This window comes from Anarhichas minor, unplaced genomic scaffold (assembly GCF_050575085.1).
Source record: "Anarhichas minor isolate MPS153535 unplaced genomic scaffold, ASM5057508v1 ptg000012l, whole genome shotgun sequence".
In the NCBI taxonomy this organism is placed as follows: Eukaryota; Metazoa; Chordata; class Actinopteri; order Perciformes; family Anarhichadidae; genus Anarhichas; species Anarhichas minor.
In genome coordinates this window covers 326,323-347,187 of record NW_027466458.1, presented here as the reverse complement: position 1 = coordinate 347,187, position 20,865 = coordinate 326,323, and the positions used below count along the sequence as shown (strand labels likewise).

Here is a 20,865-nt window from a genome sequence, read left to right as displayed (position 1 = left end):
TCAACCAAGGCTGATATTTGAGCGACCACCGGGGGGAGCTACGATACGTTGGCCAGAGCGACGAGGGATGTAGTCATCCATCTGTGCTCCTGGGAGATGAAGACAAAATTAAAATGTACTTACTTAAAATCTATTTAATTCATAACCTGTCCAGCACACATAGCATGTCCCATAAGCCATATGGATATTTATGCTCCATTTAAGACATTAAAAGCCTCAAAGAGAATCAGTGGATTGGATTTTTAAAACTGATATGAAATACAAGATTCCTATTACCTGATAGGCTGAAGTTGGACTGGTGAAGATTGCGTATGGGTGCTGGTTGGTGAGAGGTGGGTGAGGTTTTGGCTGATGGAGAAGGAGTGATGTATTTGGGGGCAGGATCGACATCATACACAGGGCCGTCGTACAAGCCACGGGTAACGCCCTGCTGCCTCTTCACCTGGTTAGAGAACACACAGACACACACACACACACAGCTAAGCTGTTAGTCGTCAATGCACAATTAAAATTAGAGCATGGCAAGTGACGGTTGTCTGTTTGCTTTTATGATGTCATTTCTTTTTTTAAGTGTCTTTGATCATTTTTTACCTAACAAATGGTGGTGATTGTTTGTATGATTCAGTTTTCTAGATTGCTAGTTCCTATTTGTCTAATATTTCTTAATGTTAAACAATGAATGCCGATCCTTTAAAAAAAAGGTTGTAGGACAGAAAAAAACACCAGCGGCAGCAATAAATCCAGGACTTTATCGCTCAATGCCAGACAAAGTCGTATATGTTGTGTTTTTAAAACATATTAGAATGTTGCCAATAAACCAAACCAAATGAAGGGGAGTGCATGACTGTAGTGTTTCCTATTAAACTGACAATTATCAAGCAGTGTTTTTAATACATATTGTAGACTGTAAAAGCAATAGTGCAACTATGAGGAACTGGATGTTGACTGCCTATTTAATCCTTTAATGCAAAATATTTTCAAAAGAAGTGTCTTTTAAAATGATCTGTGTACTGTACTTGGTTCCTGCATTTGACGCGCTGGTAGGCGTAGTCAGGGAAGTGCTTGCGGGGGATAAAGCGACCGATGCCCTGCTGGGCCTGCAGCTGGCCTTCCTCGTAAACCACGCGACCTTGACTCAAAACCAGCACCGGACCCCCACGGCATTCCAGACCCTCAAAGATGTTGTATTCTGAAGTCTGTGTGGAGAGCGATAACGCATAAAAGGCAGAGAATGAGGGGGGAAAAGGGGATTAAGCAGATGAACAAGGGAGAACTCTTTCATCCTCCCCCCCACACCATCCATACTCTGTCTCAGCCCTCTGTGCTAGCACTGTATCAGAAGGCTTAATTCAGGCAGTAAAACTGCAGCAGTTGAGAAGATGGGGGATGAATAAGTGAGAGGCTTGGGACATAGGAGGAGCGACACAGGGGGATGGGCGGGAGATGGTAGCACAGGATGGGTGAGGGGTGATGGAGGATTATAACCTAAAGCCGGCACCTGTCTGGATTAGGGCCTTCCAGAGAGGCAGAGCAGACTGACTACATTAACCACTGTCTAACATCCTCACTGCAGTGCTGTGGCGCATTGCTCAAGGCACATTTTCACCTCCGAGGCCATACTGCTGGGTCTAAATATCTTCAACTTTGAATGCTGGGTTCACTTAAACTGCAAAAATAAAGACAGAACATACTTTGGTTTGTACATCTAGGATTTGATGCCACCCAATGTAAAGAGAGTGACTTGAATGTAGCTCTTTTAGGATTAAAACAATCCCTATAACACCGCTGTCCTCACGTGAAAAGCTTTCACTGTAACTCTTTTCTATAGAATCAATTTCAATGTCATTGTCAAAAATAAGAGTCAAAAATCATCCAAATCGATTTTTTTTCTTTGTAATTCGGGCAAACCACCCCATTAAAGATGAATCCTTTATTCAGCTTTCTTTTAACATGCTGTATATCATTAATAAGCCGTGGTTTTTGTATCAAATGTGTTGCATGTATTGTATTATTATGATATACCACACATGCAGTATGGCATCATACCACTCTCAGTAATGCCAGGCTTAAAAGTACATATTAGGTTTGTCTCCAGCTTCAGTGATCTGCCTCTTGGTTTTTATGCAATTTCACACTCTACCGTCTCACATACGAAACCTTTTCTCCAGCCTCCTCAGTTTCATTTCCCTGTTTCTCCATCGTATCATATCCAACAATTCATCCATCCTCTCTTGTTATTTTTCCTGTTGCTCTCACCGACTGCTGGAGTTTGGCAGTGATTGTTTTGGAGCTGTCGGGGTCCCAGATGACGACGTCCGCGTCCGAGCCCACCGCTATCCGGCCTTTGCGTGGGTACAGGTTGAAGATTTTTGCAGCGTTAGTAGATGTGACCGCCACAAACTGGTTTTCGTCCATTTTCCCCATGGCCTGCGAGACAGAGAGGCAGATGATCAGGGACAAACATAACCTTCCGCGGCTGCTTTATACACGCATGTATCCTTATTGCTCACCACAGCCTTGTCCCAGACGAAAGCCATCCTCTCCTCCACTCCGTTGGTTCCCTCTGGGATCAGGGTGAAGTCTTCTCTACCGATTGCTTTCTGGGAAGTGCTGTAGGCACAGTGAGCGCTGCCCACCACCTGCAGGTCCCCGCTGAATCGAGGCAACACAACGATATGAAATAATCCACATACACATCCCACCACATCAGGTGGTCAGCTAAAGACAATACAAGCAAGCGTGATGAACGTAAAGACAGGCATTTCTATTGTTGGCCACCATGTGTCCTCAGAGAGAGTGTGACTTAAAGTCACGTGGAACCAGTCAGAATGATGCAACCCAGCTGCAGGACCTGTCCCTTTAGCCTTAACTACACAAAGATACACTGCATTATCAAACAGCCATCAACACATTGATATACAAGAGGCTGATTAGCACCTAAGATTAGCATTGTTTCTCATCTGAGGCCTTTCAGTCAGTTGTTAATTATAGCGATTACTTCATGATAGTGAGCTGTAGGCTCATTGCCCCGATACTACGAGAGTGCTTATTACGGAAACAACGGGCAACAACTGTTGAAAACAGCAGCATCTACCCGCCTGGAGTTGCAGACAAAAGGGCGGAGAAGCAGAGAGGAGGAGCAGAGAGGAGGATGAGGAGGCAGGCAGTTGGTAGCCAAGGCAACAGAAGACGAAGGATTTTAGTTCCTGTGCTATTTATGGAATGGAGGACAGTCAGAAGTGTACAGCGGGATGCTCTGTGCAATGTGTGTGAAGTGAGAAGTGAGGTGGGTTTGGTCCTGTGCACTTTGTCTCTCTCTCTCTCTAGGATAATTACAACTGAACTTCAAGACTTTTTGCCTCTATGCATTGATACTAGTATGCATGTACTATTATACTGTCTACATAAATGTATGTATAAAGTTAACGGCAGATAAAGTGTCTTTCAAACAATGATGTCGTCCTTTGTGCGTCCCTCCCACCACCTTCTTTCTGCCTCTCTTCTCCTCACCTTCTCTCCATCTGTTTCTCTTTTTCTCTGACATTGTGCATTAACTACCAGCTGTTTGTGGCATGAATACCAAACATATATCCAAGGGCAAAACAGCGACAGTTAGATCCCTACAGGTGTCTCATTTGGTGTCATCCAGGCTGCGGCTAAATGAAATACTTCTTCTGCCCTCACTCTGTATTAACGGGACAGTTCACCCCAAAATACAAATAGCACAGCATAGCATCAATAGCACTACAGGTAAGAGGAAATATTTGTATTTTTGATTTTGGGCTGAGCCGTTCCTTTAATTAGAAATGATTTCTTTACTTGTCCCAGTGTTGAAACATGAAATATACTGTCGGCTACATACTTTGTCAGGCTTCTCATAGGATTATCATCACAAAGCGCTAAAAACGTAGGCTTTACGCTAAATGTTTTCCCGAAAAGGGTTGAAGACGTACCAAGCCAGCAGTGTGTTGAGGTGGTCTGGGGTTGTGGGGTCGGGACTCAAAGGTGGAGAGGTCACATAAGCAGCCGCTTTGGCCCAGTTCTTGCTCCAGTAGTGGGAGCCGTCAGTGACCAGGCTGGCTGTTATTGGCTCGCCAAAAACGACAGAACCTGTTTGAAGGGGGGGGGGGGGGTAGCGGCACAGTGAAGGTCAGGATGCGAAAAGAAGACATACATGAACACTGGAAGAGTCAGATAGACACTCCTGGAGCGAGTAGATGTGAAGTGGCTGACCTTTCCTGCGGGCCTGGGCGATAGTGTCGGCTGCACTCTTGCTCATCACCTTGGTGATGTACACGGGACAGTTCACACGGTTGCCAAGAGTGATGGCACGGAACACCGCCTCAGCCTCCAGCTGCGTGGACAGGAAGTAAAGAAGGCATTGAAACCTTGGATGGATGGATGGAATGATTGATTGATTGATTGATGGATGGATGGATGGATGGAATGATTGATGGATGGATGGATGGATGGATGGATGGATGGATGGAATGATTGATGGATGGACGGATGGATTGATGGATGGATGGACGGACGGATGGATGGACGGATGGAATGATTCATGGATGGATGGATGGATGGATGGATGGATGGAATGATTGATGGATAGACGGATGGATTGATGGATGGATGGACGGATGGATGGACGGTTGGCCAGATGGCTGGACGGATAATGGAGTGTACAGGAATGTGATCACCTCTTCGGGACGACTCAGCGGATGGCCTTCGGGTCCTGTGATTCCCATCTCGAGGATTTTTCTCTGCTCCTGAAAACACAGATGATTATCTTCATGATCAACACAATAACTGCCAGCACTGCACAGAGCACTTGTGAAATCTTCTTTTACCCACAAGACTTCTGTTTTAGTGGCTTTGCCAGCATCTCATGGCTGTAAAATGAAAATCTCGTGGTCTGTCATGCTATCAAAGAAAACAGAGTGTGCGTTGTAAATCCTAGAATGCCAGCGCACCGCGTGGGAGCTTTTCGCTGACTGCTCTTGTCGTGCTTCTGACAGCGCTGTCTGGGGAGCAGCAAAACTGGGATGAAAACCAGACACCCACCCACCCTTTATTGTTTTTCTTGTTTCATTGTTTGAGAGGGTTGGTGCTTCTAAAGGTTCCTCATCACCCATCTCCCTATTTCCATTGTGGTTAGGTTAACAAGTATGTCATCATTAATCGGCGCTCCCATTATCGTTCATTACCCTCATTCATCTCCACGCGCGTCACGGCTCTCGCCTTAATTGTCCCCTTAATCAGGACCATCATCTCCATGACCACGACTCCCACTTTTCATCACCGCCATCAGCGTTATCTACACCTTCGCTCTCGCCGTCTTAATCGCCATTACATCATCATCATTAGTTTAATAACGGTCAACCGCGATGGTGGCCTGTGAAGAACCTGTCATACTCGGCAGTGGCAGCAGGATTAATCCTCCCTCTCTCTCCGTGAGAGCCGGGGAGTCTCTCACCTGACGGTGTTACTCGAGGTACGGATTCCCAGTTGCAACTCAGGGGCAAAACTAGAGGAGGCTATGTAGCACTCACCTGAGCGATCACGTCTCCGTTTTCAGCGTGAACTAACACCACGGCGCCCAGCTGCTTTAGGAAGGAGAAAGCTTCGTACAGCTGAGGGAGGGATGAGGCCAAACAACAAAGAGGAGGATTAACAGTGAAAGGAAAGAGCAGTGAGTCATGGATTTACATGAGCGCGGCAGTAGTGATTGTGACACATACCTGAGAGTCCGACAGCTGGTACATGTCCTTGTAAGCCATGTACACCTGGAAGGAGTTGATGCCTGACCACAGTGGGGACCATGACAAGCAGGTGACGCAGCAGCAAGGATAAAAACACATGTACACAATGTATCACCACATGCAATAAATAGAGACGAGATGAACTTCATTACAACTCTCAAGTTTATTTTTGAGGGGAAATGGGACACACAAGCAGCTGGCTCGGTTCCTGCGTTAGTTTGTAGCTGCCCCAAAAGAAAAGTGATTTTTTACTTAAAACAGCTTACAAGCAGAATTTGCACACCACCACCACGACAGCACCGCGGACAACAATGGCTTTCCGCTGTGCTTTCGCTGTAAGAGGATTCAACATTCTGCCAAATTGTGTCTAAATCTGTCCCCGTTGTTCTCGGGAAATGGCTTCGAAACAAGGATGAACGTGGAACCGGAACGAGAACCCCAGCAGAGCCGTGAAACGCCGTAGAGCAACTTGAAAAAAACCTGACGCACCTTTCTCCTGCACCAGCAGCTCCAGCTCATCCTTGACCATCTCGTTCCACTGGGGGATGTCTACGTGCAGCGAGTAGTCGCAACAGGCCTTCTTATCCGCAGCCTCCTGCCAGCACTCAAACGCCTCCAGCAGACTCTGCCCGGGCTCGGGGGTCACGTGGTCAACTGAGAGGCGTGGGATGGGGTCAAAGGTTAAGATGGAAAGAGTTCTACTGATATCATATATGGTTTACAGTATGTACTGCGGCATCCTACACTCACTGATCATGGTGGTGCCCCCGGCGAGCGCAGCCTTGGTGCCCTGGAGGAAATCTTCGGCAGGCCGTGTGCCCAGGTAGGACTTCATCAGACGGGTGTTGACATCTATCCCCCCCGGTATCACCATGCGGCCGTTAGCCTCGATCACCTTGATGCCCCCCGGCACGACCAGATTCTCCCCCACCTGCCTGCCAAGGATCAGATATGGGGACACAAAGGGATGGGGGAAAGGGAGGCGAAATGCAGGAACAGGAAGGAAGAAGTGCAGTGGTTAAAGTGTGGTGGAAGAGGAGGAGGGAATAAGGAAGGGAAATCATTATCGACCGTAAAAGTATGTCAAATATTTGACATCATCGGCTCCTTCTGTACGCACTTGATGAGCCCGTTCTCAATGTAGACATCTGCATACAGAGACTGGTCATCGTTGACCACCCGCCCTCCTTTGATCAGCAGCCTTTCGCTCTGCAGGGGAGGAAAGAGAGGGAGAGAGGGAGAGAGGGAGCGGTTGAATTCAATCCTGACATTTTGATATATTGCACAATCAGTTATGTAATCCTCGACCTCACAGCGATATTATGACACGGTGCAGCGGTGGACGAGGGTGCAAGGAAACGCGTACAGCACTTGTGTGGGTACGCGTTTGCTGTTAATATTGCTAATATTAGTACCTTCTTTTATTTGCATTGATTGTATATAGGATGAGATAATAAACAAAATCATAGTATTCAGAAGCATGAGTTTAACAAGCATGTCTGCCATGCCTCCACACCCTCTACCGACGTGGAGGGTGGCTGCATGGCAACAGCTTTAAGAACACACCGGTCAACAGCGTGAGACTGCACGTACATCGAGAACTGTCCCCTCACCTCTCCGTCTCGGGCTTGCTGATTTCACACAGGAGAAACTGTAGAAGGGCCTTCTGCTCTCTGCCGCCTCACTAAGAATTTAATCCCCCATTGGCAGCAGGGTATTTTGCATGCGAGTGGAGAGTTTCACCGGCCAACGCCGCTGACCAGGCCGGGTCTCTTACCGTCAGACGGTGGATGCTGTTCTCTTCCTGATAACTGGTCCCAGACATGGTCTCACTGTAACTCGGGTTGCGATGACTCCAGCGCCCTGCGCTCTGCGCCCCCTTTTGTCTCCCCCGATGCGCGTCGGCTGTCGTTTCCGTGTGTGTGTGTGTGTGTGTGTGTGTGTGTGTTTGTGTGTGTTTGAGCGGCACAGCGATGAATCCGCCGCCGCGCGGATGCGTCGACGGAGAGGTGATGGTCCTGTGCGTGCATGCGTGCGTGTGCGCGTGGGGGAAGTGAGCGTCTGCACGGTTGCAGAGAAAGACGTGTATAGTTCACGCGCACACACACCCCTACACGCGCTCACGCAAACTGCTCACGTGAGGTGAGCGCAGACAAAAACACAATACAGCGAGGGACGCTTTCGAGTTCAGCACCACAGACCGAGACGAGCTTCATTGCATCTACGTGCATTTGCATCTTTTGGGGGATTTTTTATTTTTTTATGAGCTACGTAGACGTAAACTAAAATGGCCAAGCTGCATTGCAGCACACAACTTCATCATTTATGCAGACTGAGGGTTTTGTGTTAGAATAACAACTCCTGAGGGGATGTTGAATTGGGCGACATTTGACACCTTTTGCATTAAAAACAATAATGATTCAATTGCATGCTTTCAGTCGTTGGAGACAACTTAATGTATAAATCATATTAATCGTGAACCTTGTTACATAATGACACAATTGATCAGAATTTCAAACAATAAGCCAGACAGTAAAAGAAAAAGCGAAGGGAAAAAAACCTCACTCCTACCTCCCCGTTGGGGCTTTCCTTCCCCGATGAGAATCTGACCGCAACACCTGGGCGAACATCGTCCGTCTCCCCGGGCGAGTCTGACGGTGACCCTTCCCGGCCCTCGCTGGACGTCTTGCCGACGGGGTCGCCGGCGTCCAACACCCTCTCGCGGCTCCCGCTTCTCGGGGTGCGGCTCCCTTTCCTCCCCACCGCGTAGTTGTCGAAGTCTATGGTCTTGCTCTCGAACGCCCCCTCCACGGAGCTGAACATCCCGGTTTTCCTCTGGTTCGGCCCGGTGGTGATCGGCCCAGCCAGGTAGACCGGCAGCTCATCCTCCCGGTTCCACGACCTTCTGCAGTCAGACATTGTGGCATCCGCGACAGACGGAGACTCGAATCCCCCAATTTCTGAAACGATGGAGACAGAAGCCTCGCTTTTTTTAACGGGGTCACAGACAGCCCCGCCCCTCTCGCGCGCGCCGATGCTGTGAACTGGGAGATGCAGCTCTCTTAGAATATATATACAAACATATATAAACAAGTGAAACGATGCAGTGCTCCAGTTTAAGGAGTGGTGGAGTGTGAACTAGTTTGCATGTGAAGCATCAGCTCTGTAAATAAAATGAGAGCAAGTCTCTCCCTCTCTCTCGGGGGGCTGTGGGGGTGGGGGGGGGGCTGTGCGTGTCACATCAGCGGATTAAACCAGCATGTGTCATCCTTTAACCCGCATCTGGAGGGAGAGACACTTTGTCAAATGGGCATGTGCTCTCAGAGTTGACACGCACGGGAGTGGGGCTTGACTGGGGCTCCCGGGTGCTTTTATCTCCACTGGGCCGAAACCGGAGGCCTGCTGCATGCTCGTGGGATGTTTGCAAATGTGAGAAGACATTCTTCCAGGCGGAAACCGACTGTCCCTTCTCACGCGCCCCCATGGGGATTCTAGGAAAGGGCGCAAGATGGAGAGAGAAAAACTGGGAGCTGTCTTTTTCAGCACTCGCGCAGGTGGACAGCTCCCAAAGGAACAATGTAGTTTACGGAGCTCGTGTACAAACGCAGTTTAACACTAGAATACATCTATACACCGCATAGCCTATATGGGAGTGGGTCTGATTATTATTTATGAAAAAGGTGCAAAGCATATGCTTGAGTAATACCTAACTAACGCATGATTCATAATGATCAAATGCATGAATTAATGAAGGATATCTCGAATTCTTATTCCTGGCGTTAAGAAATGATGAAGGCACTAATGTTTACGTTTAGATTAGTTTATGTTTAATTATATGAAATCTAATAGAAAAGGGCATTTCAGACCGATGCTTTTGATGTGCAGTATCGGTTCTTATTGAAGTATCAAGCTGTTTCAATCAAACAGTGTAACCTCGTTATAAAGTGTAACCGCGTTATAAGACCGCTGAATGTCTCCACGTCGTGGTGTGTGTGTGTGTGTGTGTGTGTGTGTGTGTGTCCCTCTTGTTGTCAACCGGTGCCATATGGGAGAGAGTCAGCCTCGATTAAGAGCAGGCTTACATATATATAGCTTTTGACCTGGAACCCCATAATCTACTTAAATACTGCAGTTGAAATAACGACAGCCTCATTATACACCCATCACCCCGCTACTTGAAATTATTTCTTTTTAAAGCCACAAAAAGAGACACGGGTGAGAAAACGTTCAAGGAGACGATCGCAATAGGTAAAAAAAAGAAAAGGAAAAAAAAGGCCTTCACAAGGGTATTAAGCGAGAACGCGCAGAGTAGCCAATCAGATACGTTGACCGTCAGACTGGCGTTTATTTCTCCCTATCGGGAGCGAGGCTATTCCGCCAGGGCGGGGCCTTGAAGTTGCAGCGTTGTTATAGACCAGACACATGAGAGTTTGGCCGCGGTCAGTGTGCGCGTCTCCAGTTTCGAGGAACTGTGCGGAGCGCACGGAGCTCAGCATGGACGACGGACTGAACTTCTGAATCCGGGATGACAATTTACTTTGTGCCCTGAAGAAATCTGCTCGTTTAGTTGCCAAGTAAGGGTTCTTTTCTTTTTGTTTTAGTCAGAGCTGTCTTGGTTTAGTGTTGAGAATGTGCTTAACGGGAAGTACCCGTATGCTCGCACATTTATTGTGATGCATGTGTACAACTGATTTAATGTCACCCCTCTGTAGTTTCCTTTCAAAGTTTCAAACTTTTTTTATTTGCCTCTTTTGTTTTGTTTGTTTCAAAACTCTTTCTCCTTTCAAAGGGAAGGTGTCATAAGGTGCAAAATATCCAGAGAAGGTTCTCGAATTCAACCCTGCCAGCTGTGTCTTCACTCATGACTCACTATTAGAAATTACCTCGATTTTTTTCTGCTGCAGTGTATGGTTGTCTACAAATTACTTAGGCTCTTTTTTTTTTTTTTTTTATTCCAGAAAATATGGAGAAGGATTTCCCATCAACTCCAACTGCTGTCAACACCCAGGGGCCACGCCCTGTTGTGGATGGACCCTCTCTTCCCCCTCCCATACAGACCCCTCCTTCACTCTTCTCCAATAACCTCCCTGCTGCTCCCTCTCACCCCGCCAAATCACCAACAGAACCCAGAGAATCTAAACCGATGGATTGCCCTCCATCTGTAAAGGGGTCAAAGCCCTTAACTCCATCCAAACCACCCAAACCCATTTCCAGTCCCTCCTCTCCTCCTCCATGCAAACCTCCACTTGTTTCTTCTCCCAGCCGCCCTACCCCTCAGATCCCCCAAATGGCATCCCGTTCAAAGCTCAAATCCGCCTCCTTTACATCAGCTAGCGTGACCTGTAACTCTCTGACAGATCCCCCTACTTCTTCCTCCACTGCTTCCACTGAGGCTCCCGCAGCCTCTTCAGCCGCCCCAGTGAAACGCACCTTTGCCGCCACGGCCAAGCGGGTGATAATACAGGAAAGACTTCGGAAGGCCGAGGACAATGCCAATGATGAGGAGGAAGGTAATGCCTTTGTTTGTGAGTTTTAGTTGCGCCGAGAGCAGAAGTCGCGCGTAGTCATGTTTTAGAATGTCTCTTCATACAAGATTAAAGAATTTATTACCATTTCAATGAAACAAAACAACAAATACTGATCAACAATACAAAACAGCATCATCAGCATAGACATCAAAAATACTCTACAAATATAACACCAACATGAACATGTAAAAATACTCTATCAGAGTGAAATACAACACAAGGGACCGGTGCATTAAGACACCAGCTAGCGGACACACTTAAGTTGAGTTCATGATGACAAGTTAAGGGCCCTCACTGCCTCAGGAAATGTGCTTTTACAGAAACAAGTATAATTCTCAATGCTACGCAGCCTCTTTCCTGAAGGAAGGGGGGGGGGTCTTACATCATTTTCATACCAGTCCTAAGCACGCAGGTGTTAAAATAAATATCAAAGATGCTTGGCAAATCTTGGCAAATTATTGTTTGTCAAGTTTATTGTTTGTGTCATTCGCTGAGCAATTTCCATAACACACTGAGATAGAGAATGTGATAACACTCGATCCCAGCAATATAAAAATGACACATCCCTGCCTTAAACTTATTGCAGAAACAACAAATGTGGGTGGGCTTTCTGTACAGTATTTTGAACATTGACATTCCATTCAAGAGAAGAAGAAATGGTCCCCAGGTATTTGAGGCTTTCTGCTACTCAACAGCCTGGTCATTGATAACTAAGGGCTGAAGCTCATCTGTGTTTTTAAGGAAGTCCAAAACCATCTCTTTGGTTTTGGACTTCCTTAAAAACAAATAAAAATGAAATATTGTTTTTTATCCAATGTTTTAATTTAATTCAACATTCAACGTTCGAATCCTTACTTAGACCACGTGTTTTTGAAGAAATTCAGCAGAGAAGAAGAGCAAGGCCTTTGCATATTCATTACCTTCTCGTCTTTACTGTGACTGGCAGGTTACATACCTTGCAGAACCTTTTTAGTCACGCTAGCTGCAAGACTCTATGGAATGCCCAGCCCAGTATCATGGCAGGTTGTGAAATAGTAACGAAATGCGATTCGTTGGTTTTGTGTACATGGACATAAATTGTCATTTTGTTTGGTATGTTACTCAGGACGAAAACAATCCCAATGGAAAGTCAATTAGAATGCTTGTTTGTGCTGGACACACAAATTAACCGCATCCACTTGACGATGCAACGATCAAGTGTCGTATTAAATATTGAGAAAAACCTCGTATGGTTGGCATGAGGGGAGGTGGATGGGTCCAGCAAACGCAGGACTTTTGTGAAATTTTGTTTTGTAACGTAATGTCCTGAAAAAAAAAGTCTATGCAAAAGATTGCATTTTCTGATTATTATTATTATGAGACTGTGTTGTAATGTCAATATCGGCATGATGGTTGGTCCAAACTGAAATATCTCAACAGTTAAAGTTAGATTAGATTCATTGCTTATTCATTGCCCATTATTTTCATGGTCCCCAGAGGATGAATTCTACCAACTTTGGTGATCCCTTGACTTTTTCTCTTGCTAGTGGCCAGCAGTTTGGCACTTTTGGCTTTCAGGGAAATATGTCAACAGCTATTGAATAGATTGCCATCGTCCACGATTTTTGGTTCATGACTAAAGACCTGCAAAACGAATAACATACCCATCTGTCTCAGCTGAGTGTTTAGGGCTAACTAGCAAATGTTAGCAAGGTAACTAAGATGGCGATCATGGTAAACATATTATTAAATACTCATTTAAACTTTGTGGTATTTTACCATCATTATATTTAAGAGCTGCTGAAAGTGAAACCAACAAACCGGTTGCACCAGTGAGATATTATGCGGAGAATAAGAGACTTTGACATTTGAAATAGGGCCGCAGGCGAAGAAGATGAACTCCTTCGCTTAAAGGACATTCGGGAGACAGTAACACTCATGAAACTCAATGCAATCGACAAGTAATGATGTGACATCGTAGCTGCCTGGGCATGGTGTGTGTGTGTGTGACGGAGCTCTGGGGGCTTGTCACAAGATATCTGCATAGACAGACAGATTCCCACACCTACTCCGCCTCTGACTTCTTGTTATTCTCATGCTACAAGTTGTATGTCAGGTGGGATTTGTTCATCGTTGTAATTGTGAAAATCACACTCCTCTTTCAATAAAGTTATACCGCTATACAAGTATGGGGGCGAGGGTGTTATGTAATCCATTGATTCGGAGATTGGTTTTTGATTGATTGACATCTCCTGCTGTTTGCTCCAGATGAAGAACCAGAAGAAGACTTGACCCTGGAGCAGATAGAGGAGAAGGCCAAAGCCGGTGACGCCAGAGCCCAGACCCGGGTGAGTTAAAGGTGCAGTGTGTAGGATTTGGCAGCATCTAGTGGCGAGATCGCAGATTGCAACCAACTAAAACTTCTCCCGTGTGCCTAGCGTGTAGGAGCACGATGGTGGGCGACTCAAAAACTCAAATGTACTTATCTAGAGCCAATGTTTGGTTTGTCCGTTCTGGGCTGCTGTAGAAAGAGGACACGCTTCGTATATAAACGCCTCATTCTTAGCCAAAGAAAACACAACGTTTTTTTAGTTTCAGGTGATTATACAGTAAAGAAAACTTTCAATTTCTGCCAATAGATCCCCGCTAAATACTACACACTGTTCCTATTACCCACATGCACACAGACTGGCACTTGACATTGTTTTCAATCCTGCTGGTTGACTCAGTCTGGTTGCGAGCATGTGTCTATTTTTGGCCACTTGGAAGATGATCCTTAGGCTTTCAATATGATACCCCGAAATACTGTCGGGCATGCAACTCATTCTGAACACTATTACAGTGTGTTTCAGCACTGCGCTGAATTTGTAGGAATAATAATGAAATGTTCACACTCTATTTGCTCTACGTTCTCTACCAACTAGTACAAATGAAAAAGAGGTGCTAGCAGAAGGGGGGGGCTAGATGTGGAAGATGAGCCAGCAGCTCTGAAAGGGTAAATTTCTATCAAGTGGTTTGTTTGTGGCTCTAGCCGTCCCACGCTAATAAGTTATGTATTTGCGAACACCAACTACCTAAATAACCACAGGGGCTGTGTGTAAGAGAACATGTCCAAACATGTGACATGGTTGGATGTACATGCAATGAGGAATGGATCAGAGGCTCCAATAATATCTCATATACCATGATAGACCCGCTCCACAGTAATACACAGGGAATCAGAGTTTATTGTTACTGTATGAGTGTAGCTTGATATTACTGTTGATTCACAATGCACGCTGGCACTCTGAGATTTTCTGAATGAAAAGTGCGTTACAAATAAAATGCATTATTATTATTATTATTATTATTATTAATAAAAGCAGGTTCATGAAATGATATGCTTAGTGTATCTAACATAGACACAAACAGGAGCCACTTCGAATAAAGACACATCTCGTCCTCTACAAATAGACGCATTTAATGATAACTGTGAGAGAAGAAAGTTATGAAATGACAGTTAAGATTAGAAACCAGTCATTTGATCTGCCACTGGGGCCTCTGCTGCCCCTTTTAGTCAGCCCTTACGGAGACACTGATGGCCACAGGGACAGGGAGTTATGGGTTTTGTAGTCGTCTGCTGTCCAGATGGGGGGGTTCCATGAACTTGGAGCTACTTTCTATTGAAGAAATAGTCCCTATAAAGCCATTGCCTTGAGGATTATCCAAACTAATGGAGGACATTGTCCGATTATGCTTATTTAGACAAAGCCCACTCAAGCTGAATTATTCTCCCCTTTTCTTGTGTTTCAGCTGGGTCAGCACCATTTGAGTCTTGCTAAAGAGAAGGACACAGAGCTAAACAATCGTCTGGCTGTTAACTGGCTGATTAAAGCTGCTAAACAGGGAAGAAAAGGTGCTGCGAGTGCACTGCAGCGCTGTTGGATCCAGAAAAAAGGTTAAGTAACAGAATACCGTAAACTTTGTTCGTGCATGCTTGTGTTCGTTGCTCCTTAACTGTTCCTTCTCTGCATTGTCCTCCACTAGGAATCACCCCAGAGAACGAGGCCGACATGCGCAAGTTGTCAACAGAGAGTAGGTTTGAGCTGGTGGTGCGCAAAGCGGCCATGATGATGTACTGGAAACTCAACCCGGACAGGAAGAAGAAGGTGGCTGTGGCTGAGTTGCTGGAAAATGTCAGCCAGGTCAATGCAGTGCAAGGTAGGATGCACGCACACGATCACAGACACATGAACAAAGACGCCATCAAGTTTTTTTTATTTCTTTTTTATTGTGACAATCCAGCCTCATGTACTACAGACTGTCCAGAATGCTGTGGCATGTTGTCATAATGATGGCCGCTGTTAAATCATTCCCCTTTGTCATTCCAGTATTCTCAACTGCCATGGTGGAGATTATCAGTTTGCATGCAACACGGCATCCAAGGAAATGTTTGTAACCCACTGATGTTGTAGTCGTCCCTCACCAACAGGTAGCACTGCAAGCCGGATTCCTGGTCCAACCTCAGGCCAGACCCAGAAAGTCCTGGAGAGCATGGTCAGCAATGAGTGTGAGTACGCAGACAAAGAGAGAGAGAAAGAGAGACACAGATATGTGTCTTACCCTATAACTGCGTTCTTTGTGTCCTCTCAGCCACACAGTTGGTGGACCTGGACGACTTTGTTGAGATGACTAAAAAGTATGCACAAGGTATATCACCCCAAGCTGGCCGCCAGGTCACAGCCAAGACTGAAAGCCCCAAACCTAACGACAGCAGCGGGGAGGTAAAAGACCCAATCAGCAACAATAGAAATAATCCGTCATCATAAGGACATGGATGGCGTTTTATTTTTAATTGCAACTATTCACACTGGTGTGTGTGTGTGTGTGTGTGTGTGTGTGTGTGTGTGTGTGTGTGTGTGTGTGTGTGTGTATTTGTGTGCATGTAATTGTGTTTTAAAGCACAAGGCTGAGCTGGTGCCATCGGGATACAAGAATGCCTTCAAACGTTCTTGGAGTTTTGGCCGAAGTGGGATGATGATGGACACGAGGCAGAACGGGGCCATGAAAAAAGCCATGGACATGAAGTCGCGCTTAATGGTAATCACATCTCTATCACAATTCCTTCTATATCCCTTGAATTATCCTTCATTAAATATCTGTCCAATTTTTGTTGTATTATTCAGTTCTCTCTTTCGAGTTTTTTTTTCTGCGTTTTTCATTTTTTGCGGTCTCCCTTCTTGTCTGTCTGTCTTCGGCCCAGGTGCTGCAGTACCCGCTGCGCGGCATCGTCGAGATGAAGGAGCACCTGGTGGACTGGGCGTCGCGGGCCGGCGTCCAGTGGCTGAGCACGGTCATCCCCACGCAGCACGTCAACGCGCTCATTTTCTTCTTCATCATCAGCAACCTGACGGTCGACCTGTTCGCTTTCGTCATCCCCTTGCTCGTCTTCTACCTGTCCTTCGTCTCCATGATCATCTGCACGCTGCGTGTCCTCCAGAGCAGCAAGGTGATTGCGGTCGGCAATTGAGCCCGATTTTTTTGTGCTTCTACACGTTTCTCTGATCTGTCAAGACAATGATGTAGTTGCAATTGTTTTTCACTTGACTAATGTGGATGAACATTTTAGAAGTTTTCCATTTGTCCATCCCTGTTTTCACAAACTAACTCATCTAGTCAAGTCACCTATCATTATGTTACTGTCATAAAGCGGAAACATTTCTGACCTATCAGAATGCAGTGGAGAGGCCAGTGGATGCTGATCTTAAGAGCACCAATGTCTCAAAATTGGCAATAAGGGTTTATGGATGTTCAAAATCTTATTTTTTAACTCTCAGCAATGTCTTTATTTATTTTAACATCCTCCTTCACAGACTTGGGAGAACTTCAAAGCACTGACGTCTCTGCTGACCCGTTTTGAACCCGGCCTGGACGTGGAGCAGGCCGAGACCAACTTCGGGTGGAACAACCTGGAGCCGTACCTCTACTTCATCCTCTCCGTTTTCTTCGTCATCTTCTCCTTCCCGGTAGCCGACAAGGGCTGGATCCCCTGTTCTGAGCTCTCCACCGTGGCCATCTTCTTCACTGCTGTCAGCTACAAGAGCCTCAGCCCCACAGCCGCGACGTACGCACGCCGAGCCATGGTCATAGAGGTCAGTGGGGCACACTACACCGGGCATACCATATGCTATTAAATCATCAGAATCACAGTTTTGCATCCTGTAGCCTATTAACTCGCCCATTTGATATTCTTTTTTTAATGCAGGTTGCATCATCTCTGTGTTGCCTGACCCAGTTCCTGCCAAAGAACATGACAGTGCTGCGGTGCCTGGGGCGCACCTTCGCCACGCTACCACTGGGGGAGTCGGTGGTGCTGAAGCTCAGCCTCCCCTGCCTGCTCTATGTTTATCTGTTCTATCTGTTCTTCAGGTGAGCAGGAGCATTTGGGGCGATTGGATGTGTTTGTTGAAAACAAGTTCAGACACTGGATTGTGTCAGTGGGCTTTAAAGTCCACCCCAGCTTTTTCTTGATAAATATATGTCCACAAAAGCATTTATTTTCTCTCCTGTCTGTTTCCACCTTCAGCATGGCCAGGATGCGTGGTTTCAAGGGGACTTACTGCTTCCTGGTTCCATACCTGGTGTGCTTCATGTGGTGCGAGTTCTCCGTGGTGCTCCTCCAGTGCTCCTCCACTGTGGGTCTAATGCGCACCTGCGTGGCCTACTTCCTCTTCCTGTTCGCCCTGCCCGTTCTGGCTTTCGGCCTCGCCGCCATGCTCTTTATCCAGCTCTTGAAGTGGTTCCTGGAGCTGGAGTTGACGAAGGTTATTGTGACCCTGGTAGTTTGCGCGATCCCTGTCAGCCTGCGGCTGTGGACGCGGTTCAGCATGTCCATCCTGGATGTCTTCCGCTCACTGACCGACCGCGGCCCGGTCAAGCTCATCTTACTCTGCATCTCCATGGTGATCCTGTTTTTCTCTATCTACGTGTACCACGCAGAGGGGCAGAAGGTGTACAATTCCACCCTGACTTGGACACAGTACAGCCAGGTGTGCGGGTCTCCCGCCTGGGAAACCAAAGGCATGGCCCAGACACAGCTGTTCTGCAGCCACCTGCACGGACACAGAGTCACCTGGGCGGGCCGTTTCAAGCACGTCCGCGTGGCCGAGACGGAGAACGGGGCACAGTCGGTCATCAACATGTTGCCGGTGTTCATGGGAGAATGGCTGCGCTGCCTGTACGGAGAGACGTATCCCAAATGCGAGCCAAAGAACGCCACGGCCTCAAACCTAACAGCCGATTCGCCGTCGGCAACCGTTACGCTGCCCATACTGCTCCGAACGCAAGAGGAGGAAGAGATGTGTCAGATCAAGGCTCTGGCCAAACACTCCTGCCACATCAAGCGCTTCGACAGCCACCGCTTTGAGGTGACCGTGGGGATGCTCCGGGACGGAGGTGTGGGGGACCCAACCGGAGATGTAATCCTAATGGCCAGCCATGAGTTCAGGCAAGTCCTGCTGAACCTTAATCCCGGCGATATGGTTGAGTTCGGCACCAAGCTGGATGGCCGTCTAGGAGCCAAAGCTCCGGCCTTCGAGCTGAAGGCGATCCACTGTCTGGACTGTGCTTCCTCCATGCTGGCTGGAGGCCGGCAGGTGAAGTTTGAGAGGGACTGGAGACGCACCACGATGAGAGCCCTAAAGTTCGCTTTTGATTTTTTCTTTTCTCCCTTCCTGTTTGCAAAAATCACTACCTGACACTGAAGCTGAAGCAATAATGACTCACTTGGATCTCTGCCTTTTTCTTGTGATGTGTTCATGTAACTAATGTGACTTATGGTAATGTTTACAATTTGATCCAACATGGATCCACTGCTCACCTTTATGTTGACATTTCAGCTAGGTGACAGCATTTTATTTTATTTGAAGTACTTCCTGTACTAGTGCATGCGTTTACAAAGATTTTATCATTTCAGTTCATGTATTTTGAAAGCAGTTCAAAAATGGTCAGATACCAGCTTTCCCTTGGGAGTCATTGTCACAATGACTTTGACTTAACTTTTTCTTGCCAAGAGAAAAAAAACATCTTCTATTTGTGTCCAGGGTCATACTTTCAGAAAGTTGATGTTTCAATAAGTTTTGTTCTAAAGAAGAAGCCTGCTATTTGATGGTGCCAAATTATATGCAGGGAAACTAATGTTGGGTGCTGACCACTTCTGATCCCTAGAGACACTGTATATTTGTTAAAAGTGAAATATTATCGGAGTAAAACTTATCTTTAAGATAAATGTTGCTGCTTTAGTATTAAGGAATGTCTTAATATTTGGAGTATGTTTGCATGTACAGTTTGTGTGTTTACATTAGTGCATTTTTAAATATGCATCTGCGTATTTATTTATTTATTTATATAGGTTGTGTGACAGAATATTTGTTTGTGGCTCTGTTAGCCAAGATTTGTCTAGCTTTGTGGTCTTAAAACGCTCCGGTCTTAATCTTATTTGTGATTAATGATCAAATGGTCCTGTGCCTTGAATTACAATGCACATAAAATGGCATTTGGAAAGCAAACATAAAACATTGATTCAGTTTTGAAGGGAGGCTGTTTATAAGCCCACAAACTTGTCAAAGTGTCGTAGTCTCAGTTTCATGTTTTGATTTACACGCTCACACACCAATCTGCCAATGCAAAGATGGCCAATGATGCAGCAACCTCATTTAAAGTTTGCATTTGTGGGCCCGCTGGAGGGAAGGGAGGCACTGGAAAACCAGGACCGTTAGACCCTGCTGCAGTAAAATGAGTTTTTTTAAAGGGACTCTGGTGCTTGGAAACACTAACCCTTTCGTCCACAGGGGCCGCCAAAATCGACACAAAATGAAAGTTCCTTATGGTAGCTTTAAGTAACTTGGAGAGGTGACTTCTAATTATGATTTAATATAAATAAACACCACTGAATTCCTCAGGGAAACAAAATTAATTAGCGTATTAGTTCCTTGAAAAAAATCTTTGGTGGTATCTTTGACTGTATAGATGTACCACCAAAACATCGAAAAGCATCCATTCCGTAGAACTAGAGAGCCAGCGGTGTGAATATTTGAAATGATTTGTTTTGCTTCAGGGTACAGAGTGCCTTGACATTGCCGTGATGTTGTGATAATTTAGTCACACTTATAAACCCAAAATAAACGTCACAGTTTTTAACTTTGCTTTCAGTCACTGTATAGATAAAACCGAATTTGTTTATTAGTTGAAAAAAGTCTCCTACTTCTTCAGCAAAATTATTTAAAAAGCAATTATTACAACTGAACTATCTGAAAAATGTTTTTTTCTTTGAGATACAGTTTTCACAGGGTAGCAACATCTTGACAAACTGATTAGATAATCAGCATATAACACTCTTGGTGAATTCAAAGCCATATATGTGAACAGCCTTCAACTGTAACCTCTACTTACCTGTGAATGACAATCATTGATTTACAGCCTGTAAACTGTGAATTTGAGTGCCTTCTTTTTTTTAGTGATGGAGTTTACGGGAGCGTGCAATGACGAATAAAGAACTTGTCTTTTAAACTGCTCCCCATTTTGGACACTTTTATTCTGATTTATGGTCTAAAAGTCATTCA

General features: G+C 45.9%; 2 protein-coding genes across 6 annotated transcripts; one reads left to right on the top strand and one right to left on the bottom strand.

Annotated features, from left to right (window-relative positions):
- On the bottom strand, window positions 1-13,185 carry crmp1 (collapsin response mediator protein 1). Of its 5 annotated transcripts, XM_076090720.1 has the most exons (15): window positions 8,370-8,678; window positions 7,175-7,177; window positions 6,880-6,968; window positions 6,510-6,694; window positions 6,249-6,413; window positions 5,739-5,800; window positions 5,550-5,630; window positions 4,698-4,766; window positions 4,234-4,354; window positions 3,954-4,110; window positions 2,511-2,652; window positions 2,257-2,427; window positions 1,017-1,196; window positions 277-442; window positions 1-89 (listed from the first exon to the last, which is right to left on the bottom strand). In XM_076090720.1, exons 1-15 carry the CDS (start codon window positions 8,676-8,678, stop codon window positions 1-3), a joined length of 1,989 nt encoding a protein of 662 aa, XP_075946835.1. The 5 variants fall into 5 exon arrangements, with proteins under 5 accessions (XP_075946835.1, XP_075946838.1, XP_075946834.1 ...); XM_076090723.1 differs by lacking the exons at window positions 7,175-7,177; window positions 8,370-8,678 and adding an exon at window positions 13,147-13,185; XM_076090719.1 differs by lacking the exon at window positions 7,175-7,177 and having other exon boundaries at window positions 8,331-8,678.
- wfs1a (Wolfram syndrome 1a (wolframin)) lies at window positions 10,228-19,002 on the top strand. The gene is made up of 11 exons (XM_076090718.1): window positions 10,228-11,269; window positions 13,535-13,614; window positions 15,059-15,203; window positions 15,293-15,466; window positions 15,738-15,815; window positions 15,899-16,029; window positions 16,208-16,345; window positions 16,509-16,754; window positions 17,119-17,397; window positions 17,511-17,674; window positions 17,832-19,002. The coding sequence occupies exons 1-11, from the start codon at window positions 10,723-10,725 to the stop codon at window positions 19,000-19,002; spliced, it is 3,153 nt and encodes a 1,050-aa protein (XP_075946833.1). The 5' UTR covers window positions 10,228-10,722.
- The last annotated feature ends 1,863 nt before the right edge of the window (window positions 19,003-20,865 follow it).

Excerpts from the sequence above, each read along its gene's own strand:
- crmp1 (XM_076090719.1), bottom strand. The coding sequence starts at position 8,678 with ATGTCTGACTGCAGAAGGTCGTGGAACCGGGAGGATGAGCTGCCGGTC. Across the intron at positions 6,969-8,330 it reads AGGAAAGCCCCAACGGGGAG|AGCGAAAGGCTGCTGATCAA; the intron begins GTAGGAGTGAGG and ends CCTCCCCTGCAG. Across the intron at positions 4,111-4,233 it reads CGCCCAGGCCCGCAGGAAAG|GTTCTGTCGTTTTTGGCGAG; the intron begins GTCAGCCACTTC and ends CCCTTCAAACAG.
- wfs1a (XM_076090718.1), top strand. The coding sequence starts at position 10,723 with ATGGAGAAGGATTTCCCATCAACTCCAACTGCTGTCAACACCCAGGGG. Across the intron at positions 11,270-13,534 it reads TGCCAATGATGAGGAGGAAG|ATGAAGAACCAGAAGAAGAC; the intron begins GTAATGCCTTTG and ends TGTTTGCTCCAG. Across the intron at positions 16,755-17,118 it reads GTGTCCTCCAGAGCAGCAAG|ACTTGGGAGAACTTCAAAGC; the intron begins GTGATTGCGGTC and ends CCTCCTTCACAG.